Genomic DNA, 27,682 nt, shown 5'->3' with positions numbered 1-27,682 from the left:
AATATGCATATGTGCATGGCTCAGATCAAGGGTACACAAGTGTTACATTTAAAATTTTAAACTGGTGGATAGACCTTGGTAATGTTATCAACACAAACTTCAAACATTGCAAAACACACACCCAACATACCAGAGCTTGAGACATCTTCTATTTCTCATAGAAACCCTCCGAAGTTCACTCTTTCTTAAATCTAAAGTACATAACTCGGTGTCCACTCGGTGTTAGACTTTTGTTCAAATAATCTTATTTTACTCTTTTATACACAAAAAAATCACTCTAGTTGCAGAGTTGAGTAATTATTCCATGAATATATACCATTGTAATCATCATGGGGTTTGTTTTTCCATGGAATTATGTTCTTCAAAATTTTCATCGGCAGGCGGACACAAAGGTTATGTACGTTTCACTAATGATTACACAACAGTTATTTTTTTTTTTACACTGAGAATATTTGAATAAAATTTCAGACATCATTCTTTAATTCTAAGTAGAAATCATCACAAAATTATCAGAGAAAATATTGTTTATTTCACAACAAAAGTAGACATGCTTTACATGTAACATTTCAATGTCCAAATATAGACACTTTTTTACAACATAGCCGTGCTAGCGCAAAATAAAAACATGATCAGGCTTCATTTATGGTTTGGTAAGCGTCCTCACTCTACAAACGTCAGAGTGATAGGGATAGTACACATTGTTAGAACAACAATTTAAAATACTACTCAAGTGAAGTTGAAGACAGCAAAGGGTACCCTTGATCCGAGCCATGCACTTATGTTTTGACTAATAATTGGCCGTATTCAACCACGGCACACATGTTTTGGAAAAACCATGATTGAGTGAACCATACAGTTCACTTTTCATGAACAATGTTTCACATTTCCCTTTGTTTCTACTATACTGCGTGTGTTATTTAGGTCTTTTACTCTCCCTGCCAGCCTATTGGAGAAATCATGTCCAAATAGGAAGATGATTTATTTCTGAGAAGGCAAAAACAGATGTGATCAGTAAAATGTTCCAGTGGGAACTAAACAGCTTTAATGAGTTTGGCAGGAAAACGATGAAAGCCCACAAATCTCCATTTACTATCTGGTGTACATTTGTTAAACTATTCAGTAGTGGCCAGGTGCATCGAGGTTAGGAGTTCACCTTAGAAGTCATTCCGCGTTTAATTATTCATATCATACTGTAGAAAGCTAAAAATGGGTCATTCAGACATTTCATGACAAAATGGCTGAGGTAAGATATGGCAATTTGTCCCACTGGATATTTGGGACACGCACGCACACACACACACACACATTTACACACACACACACACACACACACACAGGGTGTTACCAAGGGCGCTTTTAACAAGTGTGGTGTGTATGTGTAGGAGAGTCTTTGTCTTCGAGAGCTTTGTGCTGTTGGACTTTTCCACATTAAAGCGCAAACTTCTCATCGACTCTAATCTAAGTCCAGTTTGTGTGTTTTCTGGTCCGACCCTCACTGGATGTGAGGGTGTGGGGAGTGAAGGGGTTCAGGGCGGTGGGAGAGTGTGAGAGTGTGTGTGAGCGTGTGTGTTTGACACTGTCCTAATGATGCATTTTCTAGTCCATTGATTCCGAGGCTCTGCTCTCCAGTAAATCCTTCACATGCAACACATTAAAGCTCGCCCTTTTTCCTCCTTCGCCAATCGATTAGCACAGCTTAGAGACAGCCTCTCTGGGAAGCAGGGCGAGAGATGCCACTTGTTATCTTTAGGGACTCTCTCTCTTGCTCACACACATACACACACACACACGCACACACACACACACATTTCGAAGGGTCTTATTCTGTCTTGTGTGTTTTTAAATAGCCCGGCTCGGTTTGTTGGTCACTTGGTTTATTTGTGTGGAACTTCTGACTGTTTCTGTGTTGTTTTTTATTCCAAGGATGTTTCCATACATTTTTGTTAAATATGTTTTAAACTTATCTGATCTAGATTGCGTACTTTTAAATTAGGTGCAGCTGGCATGGGATTAATTCCCAATAAATGTCCCATTTTCTGTTACCCCCTACCTTGACCCTGGACAGGAACATGGATGGATTGATGGATATTTGGGGGGTTTTTTTCAATCTGTTGTAAATGTTAACGTTTTGTTTCAACTCAGACTCTAACATGAGCGTCAACATCGAGGTTACGCATGTGTTTTCTTTCTTTTAGTCACTAAAGTCCACATTAACCAGTAAGAGCTGCTCAAGGCGCTTCCAAAGTAGACCAGTAGCACTATTGTAAAATGAATACAAAAAGTATATTTTTATGTTATTTTGCAAGTCTCCTGCTTGCGTCTACTGCTGTGCCGCTCTCAGATTTTGACACATTAGCACATATGCACACATTCTGTACAAAACACACACAGCGCGCACACACATTCGCAGCAGAAATAGGCCACTTTTCTGAGGGATTACGGCGACTTAAATGCACTGAATGGGACATCAGCTCCTTGGACAAACTATTACTTCCCATTAATCTGCTGCTAGCTACCTTTAAGCTAATTAAATAGCTATTTCCTGGTGATATTTACGAGGAGAAATCCCGACCTTTAAAACCATCGGACCAAATAGGAGGGGATATGTGTAATATTATGGCACAAACGGAGGATTGGTGATGTAAGAAGTGAGCTGCAGTTTTGCTAGTGATTGCCCACTGACTAAAATAATTTATAGGTATTTATTCTGTGTTCGGTGAGCTTGTCTTTATCAACACATGGTACGCTGCAGAAATGTCAAAAAGTGTTACATACGCAACTTGATTTTATTCCTTTATTCAGGCATGTGCAGGGGATTCATGGCCGTGCAAATTTCGAATGTTTTTTGGAGTTGAAAGAGTTGAAATTCATCTTACACTGTCATCCACTAGTGTTGAGTACCTCTACATTTAAGAATTTCAATGCATTCAATAAGTGTGTGAGGAGTATTTAGGGCTTACATTTGGAGTGTGTCGTAAGTGAACAATGGCAATTGAAGAGAGAAGGGGAGGGTTCTGGGGCTGAATGTAAATCTAATAATTACAACGGTCACTTTTATTGCAAATGTTGATCCGAAATGGAAGGAGAATGTCAATGTCAAGCTAGCAGGCGGGTTTGGCGGGGAAAAGGGGGAGGAATTTGGCAAGTCATTTTTGTTCAATATAGCTGAAATATGTAATAGAAGTTATTATAGTCATCTTTTTTTGCAGAAATGTCCCAAATGCACAAAAGACCCACGGGTGGACCAGACCTACGGCCCCACATGATGATAATAGTATAACCATCCAACTTGTCCTCCAAGAGAGCTGTTTAGTAATGACTAGTTCCATTATAGTTCCAGATTAGCATGGAAGTGGAAACGTTGTCCCTTTGAATTTCATTCATCACCTGGATATTAATGTTTTGTCTTTTTCTCCCCTGGTGGCTTAGCTGCTTTGTCTTTCTAGCCTACAATGTCTTCTTGGAGCAAGGTCTGAACGATCTGCAAAGGCGACTGTAGGAGAGCTGCGACTGCTATTACACTCTATTATAAATGTATTCACCCTCTCTTTCATAATGCTGCCCCTTAGTTCTGCCTGCCTCGGCTGAAATCATATCATACCGACGAGCAGCATTCATTAATACTCCAGAATTTTCAAAGTTTTACACAAAGAAAAAAAGCTATGTGCACTGAACAGTAATTGAAGTTTTCTTTATTTGAGCTCCCTGTCCACCCACAGTAGAGCGCTCTCCACCAAGTTCATATTGTGGACTTTAAAGTGGGTTTTTATTAAATCGGGCTTTACAGCTGACAATTTAAGATTTTCCGATGATACGGAGCGAAAGTAGGAGTGTTCACGTCCCCTGAAATAGCCTCCATCTTCTGTCTCTCCTCACCATTGTGAGTAATGATCTGAGGGGTCAGCATAGGTGAAGGGGATTTGAGGAATTGCTGCTCACTTTATTGAATTACTATTCCTCACAGAGGCTGTGGTGAGAAGCTCTTGTCTTGTTTTTCAATTGAATCCGGATTCAAGAGAGGTTATTCAGCCGAAATGCGCATGCAGTTGTGATGATGGTAATAATAAAACCTTTCAATGTTTTGCACTACAGCGGTCGATTTTTGGTCTGTGAGCCTGGGTGACTTTTGACTGACGGTAAACGCCCTGTAGATCCAGTGGCAGCAGGGGTAACTTAACCAATAACGTAAGAGGACTACAGTAATCCCTCATTTATGGCATATATTGGTTCCAGACCCGACCGTGATAAGTGAATTTCTGCGAAGTAGGATTCCTTATTCATGAATTGAATATTTTTGTAGTTAGAGCATAGAAAACCTGTTTATGACCTTCTAAATACGGTTTTACATTATTAGACACCTCTGGACATGAAATAACACCCCTATAGTCACTTTTAAACTTGTATTACCGAATATTATAAACATAATGAGAGTAAATGCAGCATTTAAGACATAAATAAGACTTGTGCCTGTGTGGGTTGCTGTAAATGTGTCCCATAGGGGTGCAGAGTGGCATGCGGACAGTAAGTGACGAGCTTGGCATGGTTTACGGCCGCAACAGTAGCCTGTGTTTTTATTCTGGATTTTTAATAGGGAGTATTGTGCCTGTTGTGAGATCATGCAAACCTGCAATAAAAGCCTGCTGTTCTGGCAATCAAGTCTGGTGATTGTGTGGCTCACCAAACATTACAGTACGATTACTGACACCTAGTGACCAGTGTAGAATACTACATGTCATTCACAGTCTCAACACATAAAAGTTGCTTCAGTATGCAGTAATTGGCTGTATTCAACCTCGAAACAGCATGGAAGCGAACAGAAGAAAACTGAATCTGATATTGTTTGGATGCCTGAAATTGGACAGCATCTAACAAAGTTGCATGCCAAAGTTTTCCAGGGCAGCGATCCAGGGCCGTGCAAAACTGAGGTTCAGCTGTGCCGAGGATAAAGCTTTTTAATGCTATTGACTCTTTTGAGGCTTTTACCAAGATGTTCTGAAATATTTAAATGATCACTGGGAGTTTCTCCCCATCTGTGGGTGGGAATAAAAGGATAGAGCGTGAGGAGGGAACTTTTTTTATGTCAGGCTTTTTACAATCCTTGAATTAATGGGTGCGAGATAATTAGAGAATTCTCAGCAATAACTTGTCCCTTAGCTTTCTAGTCTTGGGTGGCGCCGGGCGAATTCTGCTGGCAAAAAGTAATTCATGTGTCCAGTAACAGTGTGAAGTAGTAATTCGGGGGGAAAGATGCCTTGTGATTCATGTGACTTATAAGACAATCATCACCTCAGTGAAGAAGTGTGCCCGGTAAAATTGATTTTAGCAGCTTTCTATCATTTGAACATACAGTATAACATATTTTGAAATAAAAGTATAAAACAAACTTTAATATCACGCCATTTCATCTGAACTGATCATTTGCCAACTGACACCAACGTAGGACATTGCTGGGAGGTGCTAGTCTTCAGTGCTAGCTAGCGCTTCTGGCTGAATGGTGATACAAGTTTGTTAATTCAACGGTAACGCTGCCTTCAGGGCGGAGGCAGTGCCCCAAGTCAGCGCCCTGTCTTTCTGCCTTTCATATTTAATACAGAGCAGTGATTCAGTGATTGATGGTCTTTTTTTGGAATATTGTCTTTGTGCCTCCAACCCCCTGTTTGCCATTCAAAGAATCTAGCGTGTGGACGGCCTATGGCAGTTTCATATGGCAGTTATGATTGAACACTATGAAGTCCGAGCAGCAACTAGCGACACACATGACGTAGCCATAAAAAATAACCCAGCTTCAGTTGATCTATGTTACTCTCTAATGGATGGTTATTCCAGTTGTGAAGTTTTAGAATGAATCATTAATGCCACTGGGAGAGATGTTCAAATTTGAAAGAAGAACATTACATGGAACTTGCAAGCGGTCGGTCCCCTTACTTTTTTTCCCCATGTAAGAACAGCATACATCATGAAAAATTCAATTATATACAAGGAAAACAGTTAAAAGTACTTGGTGACGAAAACTTAGTCGATAGAAAACCAAATCCTGCAAAGCTGCGGGTCAAACCTCAGTGTAGTCTTGCACAGTTGGTGGATTTCACCACAGAAGCTCAACCCATTTTTCCCTCTCACGTCCCCCAACAGTAAGGATTCATGGTCTCCAACATCCCCTTGTTCTTCTCTTTCATCCTCTCTTTTCCTGTCCCCATATTCTCTCTCTCCCTCGCTGTCTCCCCCCCTCAGTGGGTGTGTGTCCCTTTGGGGTGTCTGCAGCAGTTGAGATAAGACGCGAGTGTAGGACACAGGGGGATGGTGTTCACAGAAGCTAGCTGATCTTATCTCCACTCTCTTCCCCCTTTTTCCCTCTCCCATACCGAGCATCCCTCACTGTTTCTCCATCCCGCTCTTCGCTTTCTCCTTCATTCGTTTTACTTCCTTGCCCTTCCTTCTACCCATTCCTATTTACTCTCTGCTCCCTCTCCCTCGCACACACACGCATACATTCTCTCAGATCCCCTCTGCGCTGCTGTTGATTTGAATTTGAAGTGATGGGAAACCAAATTGGCAACAATGACAGCAGAAAAACAAACATCTTATCTTTCTCTCGTGGGCCAATATTGGTCTTAGTCAGATACTAAAAGCCCTGCCAGCATCGGACTTGTGACAATGATGATTTATTGAACGTTTGTTGACTCTCACTTTTTGTGTGTATGTGTGAGAATTGGTGAGCCTCGATGCATTAGAGCGCATTGGAATACGGTGAGAGGCGCAAATGCGCTTGAGTTTCTAGTTATAGTTGCGACTTTTAGCAGCTTTATGGGAGTAGTTACGCTTTACAGCGTCACAAATGTTTGTTAGATTGCAATGTAGAAAATGTTATGGTTAATATTAAGTGTAAATATATGTATGTACTTACTACAACACTCATTCTGGCTGTACTGTACTGTATATAGTCAGATAGACACAGGTAATAATTAGGGTTCCATTCCATTTAGCTTTAAGAGAGGCAGCATTGTGTGGAGGTCACACTAAATACTTGACACTTTCTTATAGTAGTTGTTTTTATTGTTATTATTCTAATACATGACTTTTCCGCTGAAGAATATTCAACTGATTTGCCTTCCGCAGCTGTACTGTTAAGCGCCATCCTATCATTGTAGTAGCATTCGGCTGAACGTGAGCCAAGAGTGTGGCCCTGTATAATAATAATAATGGATTTGATTTTATAGTGCTTTTCAAGGTACCCAAAGCACTTCACGATGAAGTGAACCCATATTTCATTCACTCCTCAGTCACACACTGGTGGTGGTTATCTACGTCTGTAGCCACAGCTGCCCTGGGGTAGTCTGATGGAAACGTGGCAGCCAATTCACGCCTACGGGCCCTCCGACCACCACCAAACATTCATTGGCATTCATACACGAGTGTGGGCAGCACTGGAGGCAAGGTGGGTGAAGTGTCTTGCCCAGGGAAACAACGACAGTGCTTGTTGTGTCCGGTTTCTGGACGACCTGCTCTACCTCCTGAGCCACGGCCGTGTACTGTACATCTTACAATTCACAGCGTGTCACATCATCAATCAATGTTCCATTAGCAGCCATACATACCCACGCCATGACACGACCGCCACGAGCTATTCCTCTTCTTCTGCATATTTTTCTATAGCCTTCATTCTGATACAAGTTGATCTTGTCTGCATATGTCATTGTCCAAATACTTCTGGACATGAACATGTATTGTCACGGTGATATTATCAGAAAAGCAAATCGAATGGCGCTGAAGACTGTGGAAGACTGGGAATGGCACAAGCCCACTTTTTCATGTCAGATACCGATACTGCAACGTTGTATATCGACCGATCCACCCTCTTTTCTCCTTTCTTGTGATATTAATAGATTTGTATGCATGTACTTTGCTCGATATGGACATTAAAGTACGACATGTTCAAACTGTGTCACATATATTCAGCTCCCCTAAAGAAAGAAATGAAATGATTTATGTTATGAAATACAGTTGCGGTTTTGTATTTCAACTTTAAACGCACATCGTTTTATAGAAATATGTCAATATTGAATAAAGCTAAATTTGTCCTTGACCAAAAATCACTCCATACTCTTTCCTACGCTCTGGTGTTACCGTATCTAAGTTATTGTGTGGAGATATGGGGTAATAACTGTAAAAGCAATCTGCACTCGCTAAATGTCCTGCAAAAAAGATCAGCTAGGATAATCCATAATGCCGCGCATAGAAAACATACAAATCTTTTATTTCTAAAATCATAAATATTGGGTCGCACGGTGGTCTAGTGGTTAGCATGTTGGCCAACACAGTAACAGTCTGGAGATCAGGAAGATCTGGGTTCGATTCTCCCCTGGGCATTTCTGTGTGGAGTTTGCATGTTCTCCCCGTGTGCGCGTGGGTTTTCTCCGGTTTCCTCCCACATTCCAAAAACATGCAGGTTAGGTTAATTGGCGCCTCTAAATTGTCCATAGGTATGAACATGAGTGTGAATGGTTGTTTGTCTATATGTGCCCTGCGATTGGCTGGCGACCAGTCCAGGGTCTATACCAGCCCGAAGTCAGCTGGGATAGGCTCCCCCGCCACCCTAATGAGGAGTAGCGGTATAGAAAATGGATGGATGGATCATAAATATTAAAATGGGCTGATTTAGTACATTTTCAAACAGCTAAAAAGGATGCATGAAGCAAACAATAACCCGTTACCCAAAAATGTCATACAGTACTTTTCTCCAAGAGAGGAGGATCATGATCTCAGGGACAAACTAAACTTCAAACTAATTTCAGTATGTGGAATCAAATTATGGCGTAAGGAACTCCAACATTGCACTGAGATGAGCGATTTCAAGAAGCAGTTGATGTTTGCAAAATACAAGGAAAAGGAGCCTTGAACTTGTTCTGGTATGTCTATTTGTATTTAATATTATTTATTTATTATTATACTGATTTTTATGTATGATTATTATTTATTGTGATTGTGGAAAATCCCTGACATTTTATTACCACATTGATACAGTACTTATCACTTTTGTATGTATTAAAAAGATCACATGAAATACAGCAAGTGAATAAATGTACTGCAACAGATGTGATGGGGACGGGGTTTAGGATTAAATGAGCTTTGCTTCTTCCTACCCCCTTTGGACATGTGGAACTGCGAATTGATTTTAACTTGTATGCATGTTGAAATAACATTAAACCATTACCACTGCGCTTAATAGTACTTTGGATTTTTCACCAGACTCAGCCGCACCGTTCAGAAATTACAAATAAAATTGAATAAAGTGAAACTTTGTACCAAAAGTTTAAATCTGAGTCTTAAAATAAATGAAAAAAATAATAGCACATTCAGTTGAAAATGTACTTGAAAAATGGAACACAGTACCTGCCCTTTTAAGGCATTGAGACATTTAAAAATAAATTCCACTTCAAGGTGAACATTTCAGGCTTCACAACTGTCAGTCTGTTCCTCTTTCCATCAGCAATAATGGAGGCTCAGCTGAAGTGCCTCTCTCCATACTTGTTGAAGGAGCACAGAGAAATGTTCCAAGACGGCGGCACATTGAATGATAGTTGCCGCGGTTCACCTTTTTTATTACCGCTAGTTGACTGTAAAACTCGGCGTTCTCCTTACGGAATGTTTAATCACAATTGTGGTGTTGAAACGAACGTGGTGCTGCCGCCTCTACACAAATTGCACATTTGCACACTTTTCTCGTCATTGCACGCCAAGTAACTCCACACAGATGACATGACGACGGCACTAGGCTAATTGCTGGGTTGCATGTGACGTCACACCCAGTTGGAGTCATCAGCAAAAATGCCGCATGCGGAAATCCTGTGGAAGTCGATCAAATAGGGATTTCGGAAAATGTTATTACTAAGATAGTCCATCATAAAGGAAAAAAGTTCAAGAGACACAAAAAACACAGAGAAAGGTGGCTGCTGAACCAAAAACAAGCAACATTTCTACTAAACCAAGTTAAAAATTGTACTCATACTCATGAAAATGGGAAATGCAGAACAAGTTGCCTCACTATAGAAAACTGTAGGTTTATCATTTCCTCATTCCGCATAATCTAAATGCTCCAACTTCCTCTAAGTACCCAATTATTCAATAGACACGATAAATATACCGCCTAGATTACAAAGTCGGGTCTCTTTCCCCTCTTTTATAGGTTACCTTTCCATTTTGTTTTCTTGCAAGAGACCAGGCTTTGTAGGCAGACGTGTTACCCACGTTACTTTACAATAAATTAATGTTCATACGCAACAACTCCATGGAAAAACAGCAGAGAAATGATGAAAGACACAGACCAGAATGAATTCATGTAGACTGAGTTGGTGTAATAATGCAGATAGACATGTCAGAAGCGTTATTTTCTTCTGGTACGTTCACGTTCACTATGTATGAGGTGCAAGATAAGCTTTCACTGCTGTTTCATCGTCATGTTTCCAACTATTTTATGTCTTCATGCAACACACCCGGCACATTCACACAATCGGAGCAAATCGATCTATCTCATCTCTGAAATCATGCAAATGGAACATTAAAACATGGAACATAAACATGAAACTGCAAGTATTTGAAGCTCAAATCTTAACATGAGGAATAAAAACTGCAATAATGCAGTGTCACATTATTCACTTGAGTACATCAACTGCTGGCAACTTGGGAGTTCGTAACATAGAAAAATCACATTTTAACTATGATATTCCATAACTTTGTAACTATTTGTAACTCTGTTCCTGTCCATGTGTACATTTGATCATGTGCTGCTTTTGAGCCAAATTGTGATCATACAGGAATCTCACTGGTCTACAGGAGTTTGCCGAGAGAAGAATACGGTGTAAGAAATGAAGCTTGCATTCATCGTAGTCATATGAAGAAACACAGCGCTGTGCTACAATGGGTTGCAGCCGCTGCTTCTGTGTTTAGCGCATGTCACGCAATGTTGAATGGAGCATTTATTGGTCATTTGGGGGTTTGGATCAGCTCTGAGGAGTTCTATTTCTTTTCCGATTTCCAATCCAGTAAATTCGGCCACTATCTGACCGATACTGGTATTGGATCGAACCATGCCTAGTAAATACTCTGCTTTTACGATCTATAAATTCTGTCTCAATAAAGGCAAAAATGTGACACTGCCTGAGATGCTAGAATCGAACTGTATGTTTATGACTGTTGGGTTCCCCATGCATTTAATACATTTTTTTAAAAAATGTAAACATCTTACATTCAAACTTGATATTTTGACAGTAACATGAATCTGCACTTTCATACCCTCACAATAAGTCCTTTTTCAGACACGTGCGTTGTTTTTGTGCAACATTCCATTACATTCTTATGACAAGAGGCAATTTTTTCGTGTTGAGGCTGATGTTTTTGCATAAGCATAATGGGCATGATGGTTTGTTGCCTGCACTCGGTGTGAAAAGGAAGCTCATGTGTGTTTCCTGGCGGACAGCACATGCATGTTAGCGTTAACACGTCAGGCCCATAGAGGACGAGGAGGTAGCCGAGCTGTCAACAGCCAGCTTCCACTTTGTCTAATGAGTGAGAGGCTGTTAATTAAAAACACCAACAAGCGCAACTCCCTAGCGCATCACCTTTACGAAGACCTGGGGTTAAAGACGAAGCATCCAGAGGGCTGGATGGATGCGGTTTCCACATGCACTATACAGAGCTGACCTCGACAACAAACCACCCCCAGTAGGCAAAACAATCAAAGCAACTGGGATGAGCTATATGAGGATCTGTACTGGATTGGTGTTTTTTCCGTGGGAGAAATCTGTGATAATTGTGTTTTGTTCAGTCCTTGCTGTTCCAGAACAAAATGTTTCTTTGTGCTGGTGCTCATTGCACACCACTATTCTGGTCTACTGCATCCTCACCCCTTTTTCAAAATATCTTATGTTTTTATTCATTCATTGGCTTCAACTGAAGTCAAAAGTAAATAGACCGTATATAAAAAATATATTAGTTGTGCATTTTCTTCTCTGTCACTGTCCATGGTGATGCTCCATTTGTAAACATTTCAGTAAATTGTCACCCACATAAATCATTTCCCCTCGATATGGAGATTGACAGTCTGTCAGCCATCTGACAGTGGCGTGCGCCTCGCTGTCATCATGGGATGGCGAGGGAGAGGCTTACACATTCCCCACGGCTTCTTCTTCTGCCTCTCCTCCTGCATCTCCATCTTCCTTCCACCCCCTCATGTCAGCCCAGGTGGCAACAAACCCGAGGATTGTGGGTAGTCTTGGAACATATGGAGCAGAGAGAGATGGAGAAATGAAAAGAGGAAGGGAAAAAAGTGGGGGTTGTCAGGGAAAATGTCTATCTGTGTCACAGCAGCCAGAAGAGTGTGATAGGCGAATGGATAACTGGCAGCCAGGAAGCTCCGTCACATTTGACGTGTTTCTCAGGCGGAGGAGCTCTCACACAGCATATTGCACAAATCTGCAAGCCAGCAAATATTGGCCTCTTTAATTTTTCCATGCAGACTTGACTGCGCTTATGCCAATATGAATGTTCCGCCGCTGTTGTGTTGCTCATTATGTAGAAAATCCCAAATTCCTGATTAGAATGATGGCGACAGGCTCGCTGTGAGTGTTTCTGTGTTGTTTTTAGCTCTTTGCTGATGATTGGTGCAGCCCCCTCCTGTGCCTCTCTCTTCTTCTTTTGTCCCCAGCTCACATTATATCATTATTTCTCTCTTTTGCTGTGTTTCAGGCTGTGCCTTCCTCACCTACTGTGCCAGGGAGTCGGCCCTGAAAGCCCAGAATGCATTGCATGAGCAGAAGACCCTGCCGGGGGTAAGTCATACACGAGGAGCGCCATGTTGGCCTGGAAGCAAAGACAAGACATACACATGAAATGCTAGATTCATGGTGGCACTTATGTATTCCTTTTGCAGATATAATGCCTGACATTTATTTCAAATCAAAGGGGACTCGCCATCTTTGCCATGCCTGTCACTTTGTGTTTATCACTGGCTGTGCACCAGACATGAGCAGAGCCATCCTTTCTCTTAAATATCTGTCCTCTTGCTCTCCTTCTCTCGTCACTCTGACAGTCACACACACATATAAACCCATAGGGAGAAACCACACACACAGCGTCACATCATAGGCACACTATTTATAGTCCTTCCTCCAGTTTGTGTAAATGAGTGCGCCTGTTTGTGTGTGTATGTGCGCAAGCAGTCGTGTGTGGGCGAGTGTGTGTGAGAGAGAGGGATGAGAAGCCAGTGGGTGTGCGGATGACGGCTATTTGTACATGTAAGTGCATGCTCTGCATCATGGAAACGGTGAAGTGTGCATCATGAATGTAGCTCGTCTTCAGGACGGATGTTCACGTGTTGTAGCTGTTGGCTGTCACATGTAGCGTGCACATGCAAGCAGACAGCGCAGAGCTGCCACTGATGCATGGGATTTTTTTTATATATATATTGTCTTAGGGAAGATATTCATTTCAATATGTTTGCGTGTGTGAGGGATTATTCTAGCATGTGCGCTGATTTTATACTGTTATTACTGTGTGCATGTATTTGCTGAAATTCAGTACTGTTAGTTTGTACTGTAGGTGCAAGAGACTCCATGCACCGGAATGCGCATGCCTCTTGTGTGCATAAATGCAAGCCAAGTTCATATGTGAGCGCGTACACTTGTACACACGTGTGTCAGGAAGTTTTGATGTGTCTCTGTCAGGCCCGGCTCGCTTTGCTGTTTTCGTTTTTTAATGACGCCTCTAGGGAAGCTGACAGTCGCCGTGTTGAGCGCACAGCCTTTGATGTGAGTGATTATGACATCACAGACGTGCAGCGAAAAGAGCGGAGGAGTGGGGATCCTTTTTTTTTTTTTTTTTTACTTCCCAGTTCAGGAAAAAAAATGGAGGCAGACACAGATGCACATACAGAGAGAGAGGGAGAGAGACTGATGAGGAGAGATTAAATATTTGGCCAAAACCAGAATGCAATGTTGTGTTCACACAAAATCTGCTGCAACTGATGTGTTGGCCTTTGTCATCATTGTTTGAGGAAACTAGTTTATACAGCACAGAGAAACAACTTTTTCTAAGGATTCATAGATTTGGCAGCATAGAAATTACGCATCGTTTACATACTGTCATTTTGAAATGCCAAATGCTTTGCCGGCAGAGGACAGTTTGCATTTGATGGAGGATGCGCTTTAAGTAAATAACTGTGATTCTTTCAAACATATTTGGATGTTTGTAAGAGAAATGGAGCAGGAGACAACTTATTGTGCCGAAAACAACCAAGCCATTTACAACTTTTGTAGTATTCCCTCGTTTATTAGGGTTACCAGCTTCCAGACCCAACAGTGATAAGTGAATTTCTGCAAAGTAAGGCTCCTTACTTATAAAAGGAATATTTTCGCAGTTAGAGCACAGGTTTGCGACCTTGTAAATATGTTTTTTTACCATTATTAGAGCCCACTAGATATGAAATAACACCCCTATAGTCATCGTTACACTTGTATTACCGAATATAGTAAGACATAAGAACAGAAAATAAGCCAAAATAAGACTTGTGTGAGTGGCTGTAATTGTGTTCCGGTGGCGCGGACAGGAAGTGATGATGGGGGTTCAGAGTTGAGTTTTAGCTTGCCGTAGCTAACGACTGCAACAATAGCCCATGTTTTTATTTGGGATTTTTATTAGGGGATATTGTGCCTGTTGTGAGATCATTAACATCTGCAATAAAAGCTTGTTGTTTTGTCAATCAAGTCTGGTGTTTGTGTGACTCACCGAACATTACAGTAACATCACTGACACCTTGTGACCAGTGTAGACTACTACATGTCATCCCGTAGAATGCATCTTCTGAATGCCTTGTATTTGTATTTTAATTCATTTAGGCATTGTTATGCTTGAAAATGCTTAATTTAAGCAAAAATATGTAAAATGTGCTTCAATATGCATCAAACACGAAAGAGCATGATTTATTAATTAATATATTTTTGAAGAATCGTGGTAGAGTGGAGCCACGAAAATGGCGAGGGACGAACGACTGTGTATGTATTTTTTGTAAATATTTTTGTGTGTCTGTAAAGTAGGCCTGTCACGATAATCAATAAATTTACAATTAGCAAACAATTTGCATGATAAATAAAACTAACTCAATAATTTTGCCGGTCTTGATATATTGACATTTGCATGCGTGTATGTTTTCGTCCTCTCGCTCTACCAAACAGGCTAGATGACAAGAGAGTTCACTCTGTGCATCCGTCTCAACACCTGGGCGCGTTGGTTCTATAGCGGAACGAACGGAGTGAGTGAACCCTCCTGTCAGTCACTCAGTCTCTTTATCACAGTAAGGAGAGGCACACTGGGCGCTAGCGAGTGCACCACTTTCTAGCTGTGTGTGTCATGTGCCACACGATCTCTCTTTGTGCCTGTTTTGTATAAAACAAATGATCTGATGTCAAGTTTCAGCCCGTTTGCGCATCATCATTTTGTAACATGAAAACATTTGTGACAAAGACAATTGAGTAAATAATACAAAACGGTGAAACTTATGTTTCAGTGATTCACGAAGTTTAACAAGTCATTGTGCACCAAACGCATTTTGCTGCATCTAAAACATGTACTTTGACCAACCGAAACGTTACACCCCATTAAACGTAAACAGCATATTCCACACACGTTGCCAAAAGTGAATCAAGTGTATGTGCAAATTAGCTTGTTTTTTTGTCAGTATTCAGACAATAACAAAAGTGACACTGAATCAAAATCAGTGACTGTGATTTTTACTTAAGTGCAATTTTTGAAATTTTATTTAATTGCAATTTTTGCTAAAAGAGACTCAGAGTCCATTTTATTTTCATAGTTTTTTTTCGTCTTTTTCGTTTGTTTAATTTATTAGGTTTGTTTGTTTACTTTAAAAGCTCGTACATTCCAATGACGATGTTAAACACTCATGAGAAATTAAAGTTTATTGCTTTTGATGCGGTGTACTCGCTTTATTATGCCATATATTATCATGACATTAATGAAAAAATGGTCTCAAAGTAATGTTGACAATATTACATACATATATTATCATGACATTAATGAAAAATGGTCTCAAAATAATGTTGTCAATAATAACAGCAACAAATTATTGGACAATTATCGTCCAGCAAAATTTGTTACCGTGGCAGGCCTGCTGTACGGATTCATTGGGTTTACATGATTTGCAATGGGAAAAATGGCCTCGGTTTCATTGTATAAAATAGGTCAAATGTCTCCTCTGAGCTTCACATTCATTAAAAAAAATAGTCCATCCTTTCTCTCTGGGCTGATGGACCACTCCTCCAAAAATGTTTTTGAAATTGTATAATTTCAATACAGTTATAAACAACAATTAATAAACATACAAGCATAGGAACACATGCGGTTGCAAAGCAATTCATTACCTCCTTGGTTAAAGTAATAAAGTTAATAAATAGGATTCAGCCTAAGAAAGGCAGTGTGATGTTTTATGGCACTCACTTTCACCAGGTTTTGTTTTTTTCAGCTTGTTTGTTTTCTCTATCCCTCCACCCTCCACCAGTCCCCCTCTCACAGGCCAACATAACCAAAACCCTGCAAATGAAATCCCCTTTTCCCCCTTAAAGCTTCTTTCCCCTTCACTTCGCGTCCTGATGCGCTTTTTATCATCAAAGTTGCTCCCCAACCCTTATTTTTAAAAAGTTTTCCAGAGTCTTCTTTCTCTGGCTGCCAGGTGAGCCGAGAGAAGAGGGGATTAGACTTCCTAGTGGAAATGCCCTGTAAGCATGGCTGTAGGCTGTTGGTGTAGCTCAGTACAAAGTCGTGAGGTCTGTGTGTGTGCGTGTGTGTGTGTATGTGTGGTATCAGGTGAGATTTAAGGTAAAAAGGCAACAACTATTTAATACTTCCACTATGGCAGTACAAGTTTGAAATCCCTCTTTCAGTTATATTGCCAGTTATATTGCCAGACAGTGACTGAACACAGGATTATGCAAATTGTCTGAACAAAATGTATTATTTACTGAAGTAACACTAAGATGGACTAATAGAAAAGCACAGAAAAATATTTAGCCAATAAAATTAGTTTTTTTAAGTCAAAATTCCCTTAAAATCTTAAACACCACACTGTTAAGGCCAGTAGCTGCCATGTTTCCAGAGACCTGTCCTATAATAATTGGGTAACTTCAATAAATATTACACTTCAAGCTAGATGATTGCGCAAATCAATTGACTTTGTGTTGTTTTTTCGTAGAAACAGATTTCCCATTAAACTGCTCATTCTGGCAATGGTGATGTGCAAAAACATTGATCACTCCATTGAATCAAGGCAACTACACTGTTCTTTGTTGTTGAAGACGTTTCACCTTCACCATCCAAAAGGCTTCTTTAGTCTGAAAATTGTAGATGCAGAGTTTCCCTATTTATGTCTGTGGTAGGTGTGTCCCGTGGGGGGTAGTCACAACAGAGGTGTTGTTACCGTCCTGCATGACAAGAAGGGCCACTACACCCGAGCCTGGGAATAGAAACAGGAAACATGTAGTGGTCCCATAAGTGGCTGGTTTGTCGGAGAAACTTAAAAGGATTTTCTCGAAGCATAACGTACTGATGCATTTCAAACCCACCAACACCTTCAGACAAAAGCTGGTTCACACCAAGGACAAAAAACAGAGAGCAAACTTAGCAATGTTGTTTATGCAGGGCACTGTGGTGAGGAGTGCAATGACCTGTACGTTGGAGAGACCAAACAACCCATATACCAATGCATGGCACAACATAGGAGAGCAGTTACTTTGGACCCAGATTCAGCAATTTGTTTGCATATCAAAAATAAAAGATGTCCTAATTCTGGATAGCGAGGACCTCTGGTTGGAAATAGGTATGAAAGAACATCAAATTAGAAAGGTCTCTCAAAACAGAGGAGGAGGCTTGCGCTATCACCTATTGTCTGCTTATAGCAATGTCGTATCATCTCTCCCCCAAAGACTGTCTCATTCAGCAGGAATAGTGACCACCAGGCCGGCAGGTGCCCGACCTATTGTTATGCATGACGGTTTTTCACTAGCCACAACTAGAAAAACCCTCCAGAGTCATAAATGGGTGAACTCCACACTCAAACACTTAGAACTGAAGGAGCCTTTTGGACGAAAGGTGAAACGTCTTCAACAAACAAGAGTCCAGTTGCCTTGATTCAACCTTTTCTGATTAGCATGACCTGGATGATTGAATACTTTTTAGACAAAAGTATCCGGTTGTAGTTCTTAATCAATTAATTAATTAACCAGGTCCCTTAATTCCGCTTGAATCTTAATAAATAAGACATCTTAACCATCTGGGGACGGCCCTTTTTTGTTCCAGAAGTGCATAAAACAAGGCATGCTTGGATGAGGTTGATATGGAAGTACGTGGACAGAACCCTGACCTCAACCCATCAACAGAGCTTGTGAGCCAGTGGACAACATATTTCCTCGTAATATCACAGCTTCTTATAAAACTTCGACAAAAATAGTGCTGGGCTGTCTTCATTTCCATTTGCCACTCCCGGGTACACTGAACCAAATGTTCTTTCTGTTATTATTTTCTATGTTTTTCCAGCGCAATACAGAGAAAGTGCGCCAACCAAATGCAACTCATAGTTGTAGCCTGTCTATTAACTCAAGTAGGATTTAAAATGTGTGATTTCAGAGGACTTCTGATTCTGTTTGTAAAAGCAGAAACAAGCAACCCTTAATCAACGATATGCAAGTGCACGGAACAGCAGCAGCATCAGGGGCAGATAATTGTTAGCACACAACCATGTCAGTTCACTGACACAGACGTATTTATTCACATAGCATCACGGGAGGCTCCTGACTTCAAAATGCAGAATCAATCAGTCTTGCCCCAACCATTTCATATTCAACGATACTGCTACATTTATACTGATTTAAACAGCACTCGCTGTGTGCCTGTGAATGATTGACTTTCTTTAAATTTCCCGAGAGACGCAGCATACTCTCTGTGCATAAAAAGATGACAAACAAAAAACAATACACTCTGAACGTTCTACTATAATTAAAACAAGGCTCCTTGAAAACTTTCAGTGTGGGTGTCGACACACAGAAAATCTGGAATATTGAAAGTTTCTATTAATTGGCTGTGAAGTAGATTTTCTTCCAAATAGTCAAACAGTCCATGAAATGGATCTTCTTCAGCGTAGCTGTAAGGACAAAACTAAACTGACATCGGAGGGGATTTTTTTTTTCACTCAAACTTTTCATCTGTGTTAGGTAGGGATGCACAAAAAATCTGACAAACATTCCAACCTCAATTCACACTAAGATACGATCTATTTTCTAAATAACAATGATTTCTGTGTGAATTTTACCACACAAGCTGAATCACAAACAAACTCTGCAATTTTACTGAAGGACTTGCTCTGTTGTTGGTACGACCGCTCGACACTTCCTCCCCACGGCTCAGCTTCCCCGGGTTTACCCGCCGATGGCCGATAACCGTCATCAGCACGTGAGAGGAGCGAGCGGATGAATTAGTCGACTGTTCTTTTGACCTGTCTTTATTATGTACTGTACATGAAGGTACTGCCCAGCGTGCCATGTTTTGGACTTTTTGGCTTTTCTTTTGATTTCTATCATAAAATCCCTTCCTGAAGAAAGAAAGTTTCTTTAAAACAGAACAAAAATAACAATGAGGAGTCCAATACTAATTACAATAATTTCTTTAAAACGTAAGAATATGACCCGGAGCACGGTGTGCGTGCATGCGTCCATCCTAGATAATGGCCAACGGAAATCTAAGCAAGAAAATGTTGATTCCACTTTAATTGCAGATTTGTGCAGCCCTAGCATTAGCCATATGAGTACAGAAAGACATGGGTGCAGTTTCCAGTAAACCGCATCATTCTAGATTTATGATAAACAATTACAATGTCGGTGGCAATGTGGCCTCACAAAACTAATCTTAAAACGCAACCCAAAAAAGTGTGTCCTTGTGTGTGCAAAAGTGTGCAGAGCGATTTCGCTGATAAATGTGGGAGTTTGAGCGATAGTGATGAAAGGCAGACGCAAATCCAATACATCCAAAAAACCAGGGCCTTGCTGCCATATTTGTGATCCCCTGATCCAGTTTCATATTTGTACAACAGCGATACGCCTTTATTGATTCTGGCAAAAAGTCTCCACGAGTAGGAGGCTATGTTTTTGTGCATAAACCTGAGTGTGTGTGAATGTGTGTACATGTGGGTCACTCTCACACATATACATGCACACACACACACAAATCTGGCATTGACTCACACATATTGTCACATATACAATGGCAAAGGCCTTAACCACATTCCCACACAGTGCACGGGGGGGGGTCGCATACTTGAAGTGCAATTAATATTTTGTACATTGACACGAGGCAGACCGCTGATGCGAACAACGCAAGCGTCCACACCGCAAAGACTTCTCTTGTAACGGCAATACCAAACTCCTCCCCAACACTTTCATTGAACAACCTGATACTCATGGAAAGAGAGCACAGAGAGGGAGAGAGAACTACAACGTCGATTGACTCACACTGTAATAGTGAGCCCAATGAAAAAATATAGAACACTGTGAATCAATGCGTCATTTCAGAGCACATACACACCCACAAGCAATCAACGCACATGCAATAAAGCACACATGCTTCAGCCCAGGGGCAAACAAACACCAGAAAAGATGGGAAAGCAAATGAATAGCAGGAAAGAGGTTGATGAAGCCAAATGGGAAGGAGTGGGAGGAGAGATGCAGTCGTGGTGCCTCTGTAACGACTGATTTGTTGCTTATTTTCTACAACACAACCCCCCCTCAAAACCACCAGCAGCCTTTCTCCCAGTTGAGATAATGCCAGGGCAACAAATCTATGACATTGATTGGCTCCTGCGACCCAGTTTCATGGCAGCCTTTTCTCAATAAGTCGCCCTCGTTGGTCGATACCTGCCAGGCTCCTCGGGTGAAGTGGGTGAACAGGTTGGAGGGAAGTTTTGGTGGTTCTGAGTTATGATTTGTTTCTCCCTCCCCAAGTGAGCACAAGTAACACACTCCCTCTTGTCGATGTAGATTAGTGGCGCAGTGTTCAGGAGTCATAGCGGCACGTCCACATGAAAAATGCTGCAGGCCTCGGCGCTAAATCATCCCCTGCCTCTCTCCCAACCATCACCTCATCAACTATCCTAATCACCCTTACCCAAAAGAAAACCGCTTGCCACATGAAACGCTCCAATTAATGAAGCCGGTCCTTGACAGAACGCAGGAGTGATATAAGTAAAGCACACAGCCAAAAACACAGCTCCACTTGGCATCTATAAGACTACATGCTCTATAAAAACACACACAGATCCTTATAAACCCAAATACCTTAATGGGCAATTTATTACCAGTCAACAGTTAAGAGCGCTGCCAAGAGCTCACAAATAAATAATATCAAGACTCCAAATAGGAGCGACATTTTTAAGAGGAGCAATATGCAGCCTCAATGTTAAAGATCACATGCTTGAAATAACAAAAAAAATGTTATAAGTCCACCCCATGCATCCATAAACTTTGATGCTATTGGTAACATTGCCAAGAGGGCTGGTCTTCTATTATTATTGATGGGCGGCACTAGCACCTGCAATACGCTGGGAATTTGAAAATCTGAAAACTCTCCATTGGAATAAATTGCAATATCCATCCATGTTCTATGCCGCTGGGCCCCACTAGAGTCGTGGGGGTATGCTGGAGCCTATCCTAGCTGATTTTGGGCGAGAGGCGGGGTACACCCTGGACTGGTTGCCAGCCAATGGCAGGGCACATTTAGACAACCAACCATTCACATTCACATTCATACCTATGAACAATAAATAGCAATATATATGCTAAATGATTTATATTAGTCTAAAACAGGTAACCCTACATTTAAAAAAAACACCCTCTGGCACATGACATTTAAACCATTTTATCTTAGACATTTAAAGTCCATTGAATTGCAATTCTGCACTATGCGTGCCTCAGTCCCACAAGTCCCAGATTTTGAACCTTAATTTCCAAACTTCCCCTGCTGAACATATAGAATATTTATGGCAATTTACCAGAAATGTTTCAGCCTTTTTGACAGCGAAAGTAGGCAGTGCTATATGTTCAACCTGTGAGCGATGCTGTTTATTTGTGATTGACAAATAAATTGTGCTGGAAAACACACTCATTTCTTATTAATGCTTTAATTACACCATCATTTTCACAATACAATTATGACTTACAAATAATGTTTCAGATTACTTGCACATAGTTTGTTTTTTTTTATTGATTGTATTGATTTGGGACGGTTTGGACAGAGACCCTTACTTCTGTCTTGTATTACAGCATACAACCATATAGTTGGACCAGCTCCATAATGTCTTTTTAAGTTTGGAGTTGGAAGAACTTCAGTGACTTGCACATACAGTAGCTGTGACCTCTATCTCGTACAACACCACTGGGATAAATTGAAGCACAGATGAGGCAGGCCCCAAAAGGCACAGCAGTAGTTAGAATTGTCAATTATGATCTTGTGGCATAACGGGAGCAAATCCCTAAAGCCAGGAGCATACAGTATTCCAGAGGAAAAGCATTCTGTTATACAAGCCACTATATGGCCAATGCTTGGGTTTCGTTTATCTTTTATTTATTTGTTGTCTCACTTCTCTGAAGCCATGGAGGATAGATTCTGTGTTTTTACATCTTTCAAAAAGATCTGTACAAACGGGTGTAAGACAATGCATTACCGCGAAACAATTGTGCAAACGCGTACACTGTATTTCTGTATGCACAATTGTTAAGTACTACACCCACTGTTAACACAAAATGTAACATCCATAACATAAGGACAGAATAATGTTCAACACACAAGTTCTAGCATAAAGGTAGGAGTGTACTGGCCAGGTATCCAAGTGCAAAAGCTACTGTATATTACAGAGTTTCTTTTTGGTTAAATCTACTCATGCAGGAGGGAGTGATCGGGGTGATGCAATCGTAGCGACAAAGATGACTGCAATCGTACAGTACACACCGTGTCCTGTCTGAATAGCCTCATTATGGTTGGGCTTTAGGCCTGATGTTACAACTTCCCATTACCCAAGTGGAGTTTGAACAGATTGTAATGAGAAAAATGAAGAAAGAGTCATCTGACTCAAGGCAACCATTCTCTTTAGTCCAGTGCACCAACTCATTTCAAAAGTGGTGCATTGTACCCTTTCGGCCAATAGATTGATGACCCAAATATGACATTCCACCTTTAAACTACAGGGCCATACACAGAATATGTAATGATATAATCCAGACAGATTTTTTTAATCGCATTAGGAGAGGAAAATGTGCAGTATGGGCATAGACTCCCCGGTGTCAACATTCTAAATTAACAATTTATTCACAGCCTGCCATGGGGACAAGTGTACTGCAGTGGCACGTTGAACAGATTTCTTTAACATATTTTTAAGTACAGACCACACTGGGAAACACACACGAGTAGTGGTATGTCATTCTGAAATTACCTCCATAAAAACACTTGAAAGGCCGCACGGTGGTCTAGTGGTTAGCACGTTGGCCAACACAGTAACAGCCTGGAGATCGGGAAGACCTGGGTTCGATTCTCCCTTGGACATTTCTGTGTGGAGTTTGCATGTTCTCCCCGTGTGCGCGTGGGTTTTCTCCGGGTACTCCGGTTTCCTCCCACATTCCAAAAAAAACCATGCAGGTGAGGTTAATCGGTGACTCTTAATTGTCCATAGGGTATGAATATGAGTGTGAATGGTTGTTTGTCTATATGTGCCCTGCGATTGGCTGGCGACCAGTCCAGGGTGTACCCTGCCTGTCGCCCGAAGTCAGCTGGGATAGGTTCCAGCATGCCCCCACGACCTGAATGAGGAGAAGCAGTATAGAAAATGGATGGATGGATGGAAAAACACTTGAAGGTGCTGTCCCTCCTTGGCTCTAAACAACATCTTTTTCAACCAAAAAAATATAAGAGGAACTTCACCGGCTAGCATCTGTTCGGTTTAAAAGAACAGATCGTACAAATAAATTCATTTCAATTCAATTTTATTTATATATCACCAAATCGCAACAAAAGTCATCTCAATGCACTTTACAAATGAGGTAGGTCTATGAGCCCCCTTATAAATGAAAACATAACCCAACTGAAACCCCACATGAGCAAGCTCAGAGGCAAGGAAAAACTCCCTCTGGGGAAGAAAACGTGAACAGAGCCCAGGCTCCATGGGGCGGCCGTCTATCTCGACCGGTCGGGTTAACCGAGTAGAGGGATGGATGGCAGATCAAGTGAGAAAACAGGAGAGTCTATCTTAGTACAAGGAACATGGAGACGTATCCCTGATATCGGCGTATCAGGAGAAAGATATGACTCAAATGTAAACAAACCGCTTGGCTGTATGGTGGACACACATCGTAAATGTGTCCAACAAACAGCACGTCTACAGTTAATCAAAACATTTTAAGTCCATGTTGTTGCTGCCATGTTGTCACTCAGCTTCATTTGTGGCATGTGCACATACAGGTTTTTTCATGTTTCATACATGCGTGATTTTAAAATGTACATAACTAGAAAGGTTTTTGTACAGTGGAACCTTGGTTTTTGTACGCCCCTGATATTTGTATTCAGTCTTTGGATATTGATGTTAAGACTGGATATTGGTTCTTTGGGACACTATAGTTGGATTCTATAGTTTTCTTCATAGAACGTACACAGAACAATGAACAACACCGTATCTGTCTCTTTCCGTCCTTCTAATATGCAACAGTGCGCTGATGGCTGGTGAGGTGTTCAGGCACATTGCATATTTCTGAGTGTCAGAGGAATTTGTGCTTTTTTTAAAATTAAATACGACAGCAAACACTATTGAATTCAAGAAAGAACTCGTAGCAAAGTATGAAGGCAGCATTACAATAGGATTGTAATGTAAAGGTAGGGGCCTTTAACACATGTTGCAGGAGGAAGGGTTTAACGGAGACACATAAGAGAGAGTAAGCCAAGCCAGTGTGTCTAATGATGATTGCACCTGCTGCTGAAGTTTACAATAAAGTTCAAGTGAGCAGGTATACAGCTCTAACCGTCCACTCTTTAAAGTTACGTTTGTAAAGGACTAGAATGTAAAATTTGTTCTGTGTTAATATTTTTGGGTGTCTGGGATGGATTAATTGTATTTATAATTATTTCTTATGGAAAGCATTGATTCAGTTTTCATATGTTTTGGTTTTCGTCTGACCCTTTATAACGGATTCATTACAAAAACCAAGGTTTCACTGTATATACTGTAGGGGCCAAATTGGAATTGGGCACACAAATGGGTTTGTGGAACAAAAGCAAATGGGCCCAAGCACAGGCAACAATAGAGCAAAAGTCATGGAAATGAATAAAAGTTCTCTTTAATAAGAATAAATACAGGTAGCAGATGAATCAACCAAAACTCAATTGGGTCGACTGGAATGAAACTGATTACCTTTACAAATTCATCTAAATGATTTCATATTCACATTCAAGTTTACTGACTCCTGCCAGTAGACACCATTAAAATGGTAAAATGATGACGATAATTGCTGTATTAATGTGGCTTTTCTACTCCCAAATGTTCTGAATAGTTCAATCTACTCTTCTGATTATCTCCAAGAGCTTCCAGTTTTTCAACGAAAACCCATTTACTCTGCGACCTTCATCAACACACCTTTACTGGTGATACTGGAAAATATAACCGCAATTTAATTTTCTTCATTTGGCCGTATCAAGCTGATATGATAAGCTGGACAGGGAGGGAAGTGTTGCTGGAAAAAATCTTATTCCAGACTGGGTTGTAGCAGCTGCTGAGCTTGTAGCCGGCAGATGTGATAATGACACAACACGCCAGCGAAGTCAAGATAGCGAGCCACGACTCAGGCAGCTTTTAATAATTGATGGCAGCCAAGGCCCAGCATTGGCCAGTAATTGCATTACAGGTCACTTCTCAATAGCAATTTGGGAAAGTTGTGCTGATGTGTTCTGGGTAGCGATCAATAGGCACTGTCCCAAGATGTGGTCTTTCCGTCCTCCTCATCCTTCCTCTCTTCTGTTTGTGTGAAGGAAACATTTTACTTCAGTGACCTACAATGGGGGAAGTCCTCCTAAAAAGGTTTAAATCCCAGTTTTGGGCACACACTGTATATGTAAACCCTGCAGACAAGACAAGGCTGTTTCATTATTTATGCCACTAATGATGCCAGCTTAACCTACATTTTGTCATTGGAAAACAGCACAACTGGACAAAAGATGTTGACAGTAAGAAAAAATCGAATGTTTTTCATGATATTTCTGTCCTCATTGTCACTGTCCAGCTTTAATTTCACATCATAATGTGCTGTAAACATGGCCTTGCAGACATTTGGTTTGGAAGATATTTGAAAGATTTTTTTAAGTGTTTTGTCAGCGTTATATGGTCTATATTTAAAAAACATAGAACCTGTCCTCCACTATTGTTGCAAAGGCATCAGTTAGCGTGTTCACATGGCTGTATATGTCACAATCACAGCTTTGGTTGGGCTATGTTTAGATTAATTGCCATAATGTGAAAAGAGTCGCTCCAGTACTACCAATCGTTCATGTAGGTTTTTGTGTGTAAACTTGATTATGAGAGTGTCAGATGTTGATGCATCATACTGTACAGTATATCTATCTAGGATAAATTGACATGTAATAGGAGGCAGCCTCAGGTAGATGTAGTTCTAATAGAGAAGTACTTAACTTTGCAGTGTTGCACAGTCTGAGAAACTGATGGCCCCTCTGGCTCTGTGGGTGCACTTACTCTCATGGGACTTCTTTTTGTGTATCAACGCAACTTCAACAAACGCAAGTGCCACTGTCTTACAGTGCAACCTTAAAAGGCCAAACAGAATCTGCTCCGGAACACTGGTCAACTTTCGATTTGTTTGGGTTTCGAATAAAGAAGAAATGATCAATGTAACATTTTAATACTGTTGTAGATGGCTAACATTAATAATAATAAACACTGTTCATTTCAAAATGTAAAAATCTAAATACGTTCTGTACACTATAAAATAATGTAATCGTAATGTAATCGTATTGCAGTCATGAAAGCTGTTTAAACAAAAGCTAAGCAGTTTTATATTTTCTTCTCCGACTGCACTGAAAATCAACAAAACCGTGACCTTAAAACATGGTACGTACCTAACTGTGATTATGACATACCGTTACACCCCTACAATAAAATGTAAAACTTATCAAAACACTCTACCTTAACTCTGATGGACTCTGATAGACTCTACTTTTGTCAGGGCTTCGAATCAATCACGACTGAATTGTTGTGGTTGTTTTAGAAGATGTTTTGCTAGTCATCCGAGCAGGCTTTGTCAGTTCACTATGTGCTCAATCACTAGCTGGGACAAACACAAGTCAGACTACATAGGACAGCTCTAGTCTGAGAAATTGGTGCAAGATCTAATGTACTTATCGACCATTAGTATCTACACAGGAATGGTCCTGTCTGAACATGCTTCCTCCTTTAGAGGTAACAGAGGATAAATACATGCTCTTGCACCAATTTCTCATACTAGCGCTGTCCTATCTAGTCTGACTAGTGTTTGTCCCACCTAGTCATTGAGCGTGAACTGATCAAGCATGCCCGGTTGAGAGGCGA

At 40.8% G+C, this 27,682-nt stretch overlaps 1 protein-coding gene across 4 annotated transcripts in view; it reads left to right on the top strand.

The window, feature by feature from the left end:
* celf4 (CUGBP, Elav-like family member 4) overlaps window positions 1-27,682 on the top strand; it is a 117,120-nt gene that overhangs the window by 15,648 nt on the left and 73,790 nt on the right. For all 4 annotated transcript variants that reach the window (XM_054784616.1, XM_054784615.1, XM_054784617.1 and 1 more), the window contains exon 2: window positions 12,742-12,824. In XM_054784616.1, the coding sequence (XP_054640591.1) occupies window positions 12,742-12,824 (83 nt within the window). The remainder of the gene's footprint in view (window positions 1-12,741; window positions 12,825-27,682) is intronic.

The sequence above is a fragment of the Dunckerocampus dactyliophorus genome, chromosome 8 (assembly GCF_027744805.1).
Source record: "Dunckerocampus dactyliophorus isolate RoL2022-P2 chromosome 8, RoL_Ddac_1.1, whole genome shotgun sequence".
Classification (NCBI taxonomy): domain Eukaryota; kingdom Metazoa; phylum Chordata; class Actinopteri; order Syngnathiformes; family Syngnathidae; genus Dunckerocampus; species Dunckerocampus dactyliophorus.
This window is presented reverse-complemented; position numbering and strand designations above follow the sequence as displayed.